The sequence below is a fragment of the Sphaeramia orbicularis genome, chromosome 21 (genome assembly GCF_902148855.1).
Source record: "Sphaeramia orbicularis chromosome 21, fSphaOr1.1, whole genome shotgun sequence".
In the NCBI taxonomy this organism is placed as follows: domain Eukaryota; kingdom Metazoa; phylum Chordata; class Actinopteri; order Kurtiformes; family Apogonidae; genus Sphaeramia; species Sphaeramia orbicularis.
In genome coordinates, this window is record NC_043977.1 from 19,222,465 (window position 1) to 19,235,119 (window position 12,655).

At 36.2% G+C, this 12,655-nt stretch overlaps 1 protein-coding gene across 1 annotated transcript in view; it reads right to left on the bottom strand.

The window, feature by feature from the left end:
• Positions 1-12,655, bottom strand: part of tmem198aa (transmembrane protein 198aa) — a 60,898-nt gene that overhangs the window by 28,648 nt on the left and 19,595 nt on the right. Inside the window, exon 2 of the mRNA XM_030123997.1 lies at positions 4,184-4,444. Within this exon, the coding sequence (XP_029979857.1) occupies positions 4,184-4,322 (139 nt within the window). The 5' untranslated portion in view covers positions 4,323-4,444. The remainder of the gene's footprint in view (positions 1-4,183; positions 4,445-12,655) is intronic.

The window sequence follows — 12,655 nt, forward strand, 5'->3', positions numbered from 1 at the left end:
CCAGACGCTGATCGCGACAAGCTACGAGTAGGTCTACAGAACGGCCACCGTTCATTTATCGCAGAACACTCAGTAGGTCAGGATGTCGGGAAGAGGACGTGGGATTAAGCCAAAGCCTCAAGATGATGGGGTGTCATTTCCCGACACGGTATTATAATGCTTAAAATGTTTCCCCACTTTAAATGATCCCTTACAACATAACAGAATCAAGATTTATTTAGAAACGCAATTAGAACGGGTTAACGGAGGCAGCATAGACATCATATAGTAAAGACATGCACATTGTGGACGCAACCCGTTGTAACGCCATTTTCGCTATACCACCAATTTGGCCGTGAACGGAAGTTGGCAGTATAACGAGAGTAGACTGTAGAACAATTTCCCGACTCCCCAAAACCGAGTCATAACTTCCAAACTGGTAAGCTAAGGCTAATATGATATTTTTTCCAAGGTGCACATTAACGCAGCTTTCATTTAAAAAAAAAAATAGTCCAGGCTACACATTAAACAGTCCGACTGTGACTGCTGTTTGAGTTTCCTGTTCCTACTGGAGAAACAGTCACAGCAGCAAAGGCACAATAAACTGAATATCTGGAAACAAATGTAAATTGTCAGTAAAATCAAGTGGAGTGAATGATTCCTCCTGTTTCCAATTCAATACATTCAAGTAATTTTAGAGAGGGGGGGCTTGATAAGCCACAAAGGTTGAAGTCAATCCACTGTCCTGTCTCATCTGTGCAGGGACTACACAGTGGAGATGTGACCGCGGCTTGTACCTCTCTCTCTCTCTCTCTCTCTCTCTCTATGCATGTGCGCGTGCAGCATAGGGAAGCCCCGCCCCTCAGTCAGAGACAGCGGACAGAGAAGCGTCATCAGACTCAACACACGTACGCGCTATAACAAGGAAATGCGTAGATAACTGTGGCGTTTTTATACAGCCGTTTTCTTTTAAAAGTAAAAAGGGCACTTTTTCTACGATGCAAAAAGGGCAGGGGCTCAAGCCCCCTTTGGGCCCTATGTATGCATGTGCCTGATGACGGGTTAAATATAAGTATTGGAATGGTGCATAAAGTCAGATGTGATGGATCGTGTACAAACCAATAGGGTGTCAGAATGGAATATGTTTATACTTCTCATCCAATCACAATCAAATTCACTCTATCCAGATGGTGCCATTTATCTGGATTTTTTTTTTTTTTTTTATTTGAACGATGACAAGCCGGAATGAAACCAAGCCAAAATGAATGAAATAGGAGTAACAAGGCTATTTTTAAAATGTAAGGAGTAGAAAGTACAGATAATTGTGTGAAAATATAAGGAGTAGAAGTAAAAAGTAAAAAGTTGGCTGAAAAATAACTGAAGCAGTAAGCAGTAAAGTACAGATAACCAAAAATTCTATCTGAGTAAGATAATGAAGTATTTGTACTTTGTAACTTGACACTTCTGCAAACCTTTAACTACTAAACAGAGTAAAATTGAACAAGTACGTCCTTAGATTGGTCTTAAACTGTAAACTTACATCGAGCTTTTGTGGTTTGATTTTGCTGCACCTTCTCAGACTCAGACTGTTTGGGGGTAGGCAGTTTTTATAAAGCAACTGCAGAAAGTATTATTCAGCATTGCATGGCAGCGTGGTTTGTCACCATCACAGTACAGATAACCGTTATAAAAGTTAACCCTTAGCACTGAGACACTATTAAGTTTTAATCTGTGGTCTTTTTTATCACTCTGTATCTGTCTTATTGTTTTATGTATATTTATGGTATTTGACTAAACTGTTTCTATCGCATATTTTAATCACGGTTTTAGATGTAAAGCACTTTGGTCTTCTTCATCCTGTTATAAAGTGCTATATAAATAAACTTTGGTTGATTGATTGATAGATAAAAAGTAGGGTTGATGAAAATGGTAAAGAAAGTCACAGGAAAGAAAGAATGCCACTCGCTTGGCTTCCTCTGTGCAGAGTTTGTGGTCCGAAAAGCACAGAGAACCCTGATAGATTTGTCATATCTTACAAATTAGTATCCTCAAGTGAACTCTTCTGAGGTAAAAACAGTCCGTTTAAGTTTCCCTTTCTCTCCACTTCTATAAGTCTAATTAATGAAAAGCTTAATGGGGTTATATGTAGTTTTGATATTCACATGCCTGAGTACTCTTAGGGCAACCAAAAATTACCTATGATTCAATGCTATGTATTCACTCATTGAATAAACTATAAAGCTCAATGTTTTATGGTATCATCAAGTTTTCGTCAAACTAAAACTCATGGACACTTATTCTGACAGTTGGTCAAAATAACACTATGTCTTATAATCTTCATGTACTGCATCAGCTGATAGTTTACATTATAGCTCTGTTAGCTTAGCTCTGTTTTTAGACAGACAACAGCCACAGTAAAACCACAAATCACCTCTATTTTCTATACGGTTTGTGTTGTCAACAGCTGCACTAAAGATCTGTTTGGAATCGAAAAAACGAGGTCAGAACTTTCACAGTTTAGTCTGAACTGTGGATCAAAAAATGGTAACTTAAAAACATACTATAAAAACATTACACCTTCATAAGCCTCATAATCAAAGTCACCAATGTAGAGAAAACGCTGCCATTTCAGCATCAAACTTCTTTTAATTTCTTTCTTTTCATGTAGAGTGTTGTCCAGTGGTGAAAACAACAACACAGTTTCTAGCTTTTATCCCATCTGGCCACTTTCTGCTGTTTGCTCAAAGACCCCATGGTGTTAGTTTTCCTCACCATAGGACACTGACATATACTCTTTTTTTTTTTTATCTCTGCAATCAAATACACTGAAGTCTGTGGCATAAATTAAGAGCTTCTAACACTCTGATGATAGTTTTGGGTCATTTTTATACAGTTAACCCTATAACGCCAAACATATCATATTTGATACATGAATTGTGACGCCCTCTACATGATCAGTGTGATATTTTTTTCTTGAAAAACCTGATGTATACAATTAGATACATAAAATACACAAATAATCCACCAGGGGGGAGGAATTCGTTCACCAGAGGCCTTTCCAGTGACACTACAAGACTGTAATTAATGAGGAAGAAGGAAGAATTTTGCCAATTTTGGAAAAGGAATGACCAATTTGTTAGACATGTTTGCGTTATAGTATGTTTTTCTTTGTTCAAAAATAATAATATTTAAAATATTGAGACCAGATGTATCAAATATGATACATATTTGATACATTATATATTTTTTTATATTATATATATTTATATATATATTTTTTTTTTGGTTGTTCAGAAGGGCCAATAAAGGTTCCAGCTTCAAATAACTGGAATTTTCTGTCAATGATTTAATGGTTGAGGCTTTACAGGGTTAAAATTAAAAACTTTATGAAGCTTCATGCGCTTTATGAAGATATGTTCCTTCAGCCATAGGTAATAAGGCAATCTTTCCAAAGAGTAGATTTCCTCTATTATAGATATCTTAATCTTAATCTTAATTTTTCTGTCTGTGAATGTAAAAGTGGAGCAGGGGGAGCTGTGGTGTGTAAAACATTACACAAAGAACTAACTACATTAAATGTCTCCTGAATGCACTCTTGAATTTCCAAAATTAAGGCACTTTTTGTTTTAACCCATAAAGACCCAAATAGCCACCAGTGACCAAAATCATCTTCTGATGTAAAATGTTTAATACCTGTTGATCCACTAATTCTATCAATCCATGTAAATAATTGGTGTAAAATACAGTTCAGCATTTTTTCATGGTCATCAGATATGACCCATTTGGATGTTCAGAGGCACTGAATGTCCATTGTCATCTTCTACAACATTTATTCACCAGTAAAACCCATGGAGTTGGATCAATGACAGTGGATGGACACATGTGATTTATGTTCAGTTAATGATAGATTATACAAAAAAATGTCACTTTTTCTGCAGTTTGTTCTGTTTTTGATACAATAACCCTCAAATTTACTCTCACATTTACATCTAAATGATCAGTGAATTAAATATAGGAAAATATATGATTTTCGCTGAAAAAAAAAGCAAAATACAGAGGGTAATATTGTAATAAATGGTGCTAAATCATTTAAGAAAGGTTAAATCTATAGAAAAAAAAATCATTTGGGAACTACTGCAAAATTACCACTGGGCCTTCATGGGTTAAAAATTGTAAGCTCAGGTTTTACTATGATATTACTCACCAAAGAAGCAGTAGATGATCCCGAAGAGGCAGCACATGGAACAGACCACTGAGGGCACTATCTCATATCTCCTCTCAATCTCCTGGTCACACTTTAGGCCCACCTCCGCCAAACCGAGCAGCCGGCTTGTGGAAGTCATAATGACTGAAGTGAGGGATAGAGGTTAGCGCTTAGGGAAAGAAAGGAAGGCGGGGATAAGGGATGGAGGGGTTGCAGAGGGTTGACCAGATCAGAGGGCTGCACCCATGAAGATGCGTTTACCTGAAAATGGAAGCAAAGTATGATGGAGAGAAAGAGGGCAGGAATGAAAATGAATGAGAGGGGAAAAAAAAGAGAGAGGAAAGAGTGATTATTGATTGCACACTTTAAGTACTCAACTGTGCTGACAGTGCAGTGAGCATGCTCTATAATTTTGAAAAAAGAAACATCTCAGCACAGCACAACCTCTCTCACAAGTAGCACTGCAGATTAAATGACTGCATAATAAAAAACTGCAATTCAGCCGCCATGATTCACTTGGATAAACAGTGAACAAGTTGCAACAAATTGTTGCGAACACTTTGAAAATATTTGACTAGTACCGGAAAATCTGTAGTGCACACATAATGGTTGCCATGGACGGATCAACAGAATGCATTTGCATAAATTTGCATGGGGTGGGAAACTTGTAGTTCGGGAACACAGCTGTTTGTGAGCTGTATTTTTATCACAAAGCTAAGTATTTTTAGAAGAACCTCTACTAATTCTTGAAAATATTTCAAACACTTACTCTAAATAATACATCAGTGATTGTATTGTCTCTTAGAGAGGCAGCGATGGCATTAGATCACATGGTATAAAGTGCTCCTGAATATGTTGGACACACACATAACACTCATTGGGAAATGAAACACTATAGTAGTATTGATTTTCCATTCATTACAACACTAAACTGTAGTGCAACATCTGCAGGATAAGCACAATCTGATAGTAGACTTTTGAGACAAGAATATTCAGCTAACGGAGTAAGGCAGTGGTTTCCAACCTTTTTTGGCTCGTGACCCAATTTTAACATCACACATTTCTGGTGACCCCAGACATTCAAAACAGAGACTTTTTTTTTTTTTTTGCTAAAATTTATTTGTTTTTGATCATGTAATAGTTTGCTATACCATGTTGCAAATAAACATTAATTTTAGATGATTTTGAGTCTATATAATGTATATTATTATGGACGGAGGCAGAAAAGCCAGGTGTAGATTACTGCACAAAATGAGAATTTGATTTTCCTTGGTCAGGATATGTACAGTCAAACTATGAATTATGAAAGACCTGCAGCATCTGAAACTGACCACAATGAACATATGAAAAATAAACAGTACCACAGTGCTTCAGTTTCAGCTTCACAGTTTGTCACGTCTTTTATGGATTGTGATTGTCTCTGTCAACTCAACATATATTTTTTTATTAGTAATTAAAAAAAAAAAAAAATCATTAATTTCATTCATTCATTTTCTGAACCCACTTTATCCTCACTAGTGTCACGGGGGTCGCTTGGAGCCTATCCCAGCTACCTATGGGCAAAGGTGGGGTACATCCTGGACATGTCGCTAGTTCAACGCAGGGCTGAACATATAGAGACAAACAATCACTCTCACATTCACACCTATGGGCAATTTAGATTAACCAATTAACCTATCAGTGCATGTGTTTGGATGGTGGGAGGAAGCCGGAGTACCCAGAGAGAACATGCAAACCCCATCGACTGGTGTTGGAATCCCACTCAGGACCTTCTTGCTGTGAGGCACGATTGCTATCCACTGCACCACTGTGTTACCCACTTATTTTTTAAAATCAATTACTCGAAATTTCAGGTGACCTCATTTGAATTCCAGGCGACCGCACGTGGGGTCCCGACCCCAAGGTTGAAAAACACTGGAGTTAGGGGAAAACCTTCCTGACACACTGATATTAATTCAGTGAGTGATTACCTGCTGTGTGATTATGATCCTACAAAACTAATTATAGTTAAAGGACTTCCATTTGTAATTGCTGCCATAGGGCAAATGGACCTTTTCGCTTTTAAACTCCTTGTGGTTACATATGAGCAATTACTGATTTAAACCTAAATATTTTATGCCAGTTGTTGGTGTATACTGGGGAGTCTTTTTATGGCTCTATTAAAGGAAAGTTTAGTCTGCCAAATGCCCCGAAAGCCCAAATCATTTGCTTTTACCTAGAGGCACTACATGAGAATAGTGGACTCTTGTGGCCTGAAAATCTGCCCAGGGTGTCCACTTTGGTCCTGTCTACCTCATCAGCTAATAGAAAAGATCAAAGTCAGCTGTGTTTCACATGGATTGTCTGAAGATGGCTTAGGGCAATTTCAGTCAGTCTGTCGTTTTCACAGTTTTTATGCTCATACTGGAGCAGATTACACTGGGGCTTTACAGATTTAGGAACACCAACAGCAGTAGTCTCAATTGTTTTAATGTAAAATAAAGGGCACAGAGTTGTATAATGAGTGTTTAAAGGTTAAAGGACCCACAACCATTCCATCAAGTGTCAGATTTCTATTGGTTATTTTTAATTTGGGGCAGAATCAGTGGTGTAGTCCAGGGTATACGGTGGTATACGGAGTATACCTACTTATTTTTCAGTCAGCATTGCGTATACCCACTTCTAAATCCCCCTAAAGCGCATGATTCAGGAGTATCTGAGCCAAGTTACCCATGTTTTCCCCTAGGATGGTGAAGCCATGACCCGCCCTACACTGCCTCTAATTGGCTAGTACTTGGTACCTTCACTGATTAGATTGGTTAACTTTAGGCATGAGGACTGATGAGCCAATCCGAGGCCCAATTATAAAGATGCGCGATTATTGGAAAGCCCATATCAAACATGTACAAACCAAATCCTCCAGAAGCATTGCAATAATAAATAAAGCAAAGAAGGTTTTGGATCAGCAGTCACTTCACACTCTATACTGTTCCCTAGTCTCACCATATTTACAGTACTGTGCTGAGGTCTGGGGCAACAACTACAAGACCTCATTACAGCCACTAACTATTATTCAAAAAAAGAGCTATACGGATCATTCATAACGTTGGCTACCAGCAACACACAAACTCATTATTCTTACAATCAAAATTACTCAAGTTCACAGACATTTTGGACTATCAAACAGCTCAAATAATGTACAAAGCTAAAAGATAATCTTTTACCAACAAATATACAGAAATTATTCAGTATTCATGAGGGGGTTATAATTTAAGGGGGAAAATTAGCTTTAAAATTCACTTAATACGGACAACTAGGAAGGGTTTTTGTGTTTCTGTCAGCGGGGTGAGACTGTGGAACAGACTCAATATAGAGTTAAAGCAATGTCCAAGCATGAAAGAGTTTAAAAGGAGGTACAAAGACACAATTTTTCAGAGGTACAGGGATGAGGGAGGTGTTGGGTATCACTGGGTGTTATAAAGATGTACAAGTATGTGGTAAGCGTGTGTATATGTATGTATAGGTGTGTATGTGTGTGTGCATATAAATATATATGTATATATATATAGGTGTAGGTGTATATGTGTGGGTGTATAGCTCTGTATATGAATATGTATTTACATGTATGTGTTATTGTATTATATGTTTATGTAAATCATATTATATTTGTTCATAATAATATGAAGCCAGAAACCAAATTATTTAATAATAAGTATCAGTCATATTATGGTATATAGTATAGATACCATTAGACTAGGAAGGTTATTATTGTTATTAATTATATAAGGAGAAGGGGTGGGAGTTTATAAGTTGTACTTCTTCTCACTCCTTGTCGAATATGTATTATATGTCTTATGTTTAAGTGTTTTGTTTATTTATTTTCTTCTGTTTGACATTCATATTCAAAATAAATACATCAATCAATCAATCAATCAATCAATCAATCAATTGGAAATGCAAACAAAAACAGCAGAATAATAAACATCTTTCAAATGAGTGACACATATTGAGAGAACCTACTTTCATGGAATACACAATTCTGAGGTAAGTTTTAAGGTGGTTTCAGAATGAGTCACTGTTTTAAACTACTGACCATATGGCTGCACATTTAGAGAACAGATTTTGTCACCAATAGATCAACTGTGTGAGTAGGCTAACGTTATGAAAGGCTAACGTTATGAAGGGCTAATGCTATCCTGTGTTTGCCTCATGTTGAATACATTTACATTCATGCAGCTGCTTGTGTGACCAGTAAAACCTACAAACTGCTCCTGATCAAGTCATGATAATTTTATAATCATGAGCAAATAATACTGATGGATTTTGGGGTAAACTAAATAGAGTAGTCTGACATATTGCTGTTTCTAAAATGGTGTTTTTGTGGACTACTTTTAAAAAAAAAAAAAAAAAAAAAAGGGCAAAAATTGAGAGTATACACACTTCTCCAGGGACCACTACACCACTGGGCAGAATATGTTTCAATGGAAGCATCTTTTCACTGTCAATCTGTTTTTCCCCTTGTGCTGTCAGTATTCTACAGGATGTGTAAAATGCAACATCTTTTATAAAGTCTTCAAGGTTGGACTTTGTCTGCCTAGTAAAGTCTCTTCCAGAAGCTGTTTCATTCATGCAAAGGTGTGAGTCCTCAAGATGTGTTCCTTTCAGTTTTATTTTTATAGAGATTCAGACAAAAAGATTATTTTATCTCACTCTGGCCTTTCCTCCTTTTAACTAAAGACACATAATCAATTACAACAAATTCAGCTCAAAGACCGGCACTTAAAACTGACTTCATTTTCTAGTTTCATTGGATTAGGTAGTAAAATGTACGCTCTTTGACTCATTTTCTTTAATATGTTTTTCCCCTTCAGATCATTCATCTTATGCCAGTGCGTACACGATGTACTTTAACTCTTCCTGTTGTCATCTCTATCTCTATACCTATGCATCAATACAAATACTCAAACTGCATGCATATATGCCTGTTCCGACCTGGCAATAACAGATAGACCTGGCATTTCGTGATCTGATCATAAATTCACAGCTAAACGCTGGGTGTGACCACACTTAGAATGCTGGATTTCATACAGAAGACCCACACATGCATGCCTACACAACACAGATGTTAAGATTTTCAGCAAAACCTCTGTAGTTCTTGCATTTAAACTCAGAAATATATTTTGTCATCATTCATTCTTAACTAGGAATTAGAGGCAACCATACATACAGTGATATAATATACATACACAGTCGCTTTTCAACTGACCCTCAAATTGTGCAAATATGACTTGCGCATAAAAATTTACCTAATGGAAAAACGACAATTTCGCCAAAAGTCTCATTTTTCGATTAAAAGTTTTTGCACTGGAAAGAAGTGGTTTTTCGGGCATACCGCAAATGGTATATCACGTAAAACTGCAATGGAAAGACCTTTTTTCACATCTAGAGTCAGGTGAATTAAAAAAACAGATGTTGACATATGTTACAACAAGCGAAGAAGAAGAAACATGTCGCGGTATGTGTGGACACACCACGAAACCCAATCATTTTTTAATTTAGTATGAGATGGAGGGGTAATATATAATAATAATGAATATATCTGTAAATCAACACCATATTTACATTCGTCGCCATGTTTATGGGATGACTTCTCGTGTCATCTTGCGATAATAAATAAACAAATCATCGCATTTGTGATTTAATGGAAAAAAAACAACATTACACACTTCTGTTTTTTTGACATTTAGTAAATATCGGTAAACTGTTGCGCAGATGTCCAATGGAAAAGCGACTACTGATAAGAAAAGTGTCAAAAGGAACCAAAAAGTTGACTGAAAACAGTGTGATTCCACAATAAAAGAGTCAAATGTTACAAAGCCACAAAATAAAGTGGGTGGCAGCAGCTAATCTCTAACAGTGACACAAAAAAAAAAAAAAAAAACTGCTAAAAATCACCATGAGTCTTTAAGACATCTAAATGCCAGCTCCTACTTTTAAGAAAGTACTTTTAAACCCTGGTCACTGTTTGTTTCATCAGCTTCGTTTCTGTGTCAGCAGCACCTACCAGAGTCAGTGCCTCTGGGCATCCCTGTCATTATTTATACAGAATTAAAAGCATTAACTTAGATTACAATGAACTGTGAGTTACCATTAAACATTTTAATGACAAGGTGTAAGTACTGCTCCATGTGGGAGAAGCTAGAAGTGCATGACTCACAGATAAATGGAAGCTGATTAGTATTAACCGAGGGTGTTATGACATACAACAACATGTGGTCATTCTTATATTCAGATCCTTAAAGTCAAGTATTAACCAACACTCACAAATAGAAGCCGTAACAGAATTAAAGGAATTTATTTGAGTATTAATGCTGCCCTGTAGAACTATGGTTCCATTTAAACTGTATTTATTACAATCTGGACCAGATCAGATAAGGTGCAGCCTCAAGTAAATGGATAATACAGTGGTTTCCAACTTTTTTTGGCTCATGACCCCATTTTAATATCATATATTTCTGGCGACCCCCCAAGACATTCAAAACGGAGACTTTTTTTTTTTTTTTTTTTTGCTAAAATTCATTTGTTTTTGATCATGTAATAGTTTGGTGTACTATGTTGCAAATAAATGTTAATTTTAGACGACATTTAGGCTATATAATGTATGGATGGAGGCAGAAAAGCCAGGTGTAGATTACTGCACAAAGTGAGAATTTTATTTTCCTTGGTCAGGATATGTACAGTCAGTCTATCTTGGACTTACAAGGCTGACAATTAACACTGAACAAACAAGAACTCAAACTATGAATTATGAAAAAGCTGCAGCATCTGAAACCGACCACAATTAACATTTGAAAGACAAACAGTACCACAGTGCTTCAGTTTCAGCTTCACAGTTTGTCATGTCTTTTATGTATGTGATTGTCTCTCTCAATTCACCATATAATTTTTTTATTAGTAATTTTTTTTTTTTTTAATCAATTACTAGAAATTTCAGGCGACCCCATTTGAATTCCAGGCCCCAAGGTTGAAAAACACTGGGATAATGTGAATAATGTTGAGGTACACAGTAAAAAATAGAGTGTTAGTATAACTGTAAGAGAGTTGAATTTTACTCTGTTTGAAAAAACAGTTGGTCCCACACAAAATAAAAAGTAAAAATTTGCTCTATGGTCTGTGTCAAATTTTCAGAGTTAATTCTACTCAAATCAGTGTCAAAATGAACAATGAAATGTTTACAAATATTTAACAGTGTGGCGTTTTCACACTGTTAATAATAATTTGATTGCACTTTATAGAGCTATTTTTTACTCCTGATTTAGTTTTAAAATGACTTTATAATATGTTGATATTTATTTCTCTGCAGTATTATTTTCTTCATCAGTTTGCAACCTATACTAATATTGAAACAATATACAATTGCAGGGATCCCTAAGGTGGGGGTCATGAAGAGCTTAAGTTTGCTCTACGGGTTTCAATCACCCTAGGACATACTTTGCCTTTGAAAGTGCAAAGTTATCCCCGCTACAACTAAAGCTTTATGGTGACAATCAGGTAACGAATTGTTCTGCCTACAGGTTTGACTAATGTTGTTACATTATTAAAAAAAAAAAAACATAAAAAGGCCAATAAATGTTGTAAAACATACATATTAACCTAAATAAACAAGAAACCCCCCCCCCCCCCCCCAACCCCTGCACATAAAATAGAACACAATGAGTAAAATGGCCAGTACCCACAATGCAATGCGGCAGACTGGCACTAATCATCACTCTGTAGAGTTGAATTTTACACTGCATCTGTGCAGAACTTTACACTGACTTTTAACTCTACTGTTAGAGCTGGTTTACTCTCCAAAGAGCTAAACATACTCTATCTAGGTTAAAATAGTTTGACTCTGACTTTACACTGACTTTTAACTCTACTGTTAGAGCTGATTTACTCTCCATAGAGCTAAACATACTCTATCTAGGTTAAAATAGTTTGACTCTGACTTTACACTGACTTTTAACTCTACTGTTAGAGCTGATTTACTCTCCATAGAGCTAAACATACTCTAGGTTAAAATAGTTTGACTCTGACTTTACACTGACTTTTAACTCTACTGTTAGAGCTGATTTACTCTCCATAGAGCTAAACATACTCTATCTAGGTTAAAATAGTTTGACTCTGACTTTACACTGACTTTTAACTCTACTGTTAGAGCTGATTTACTCTCCATAGAGCTAAACATACTTTATCTAGGTTAAAATAGTTTGACTCTGACTTTACACTGACTTTTAACTCTACTGTTAGAGCTGGTTTACTCTCCATAGAGCCATACATATTCTATCTAGGTTAAAATATCTTGACTCTGAATATTGACACAGCATTTTTTTTACAGTGTACAGCTTCTAAAAACAACTTAATATTCTAGATGGGCATGGCAAAAAAATAATAAAAAATTGAGATAAAAGCTATGTTGTGCAAAACAATACAGAAAAGCACTGATGCAGG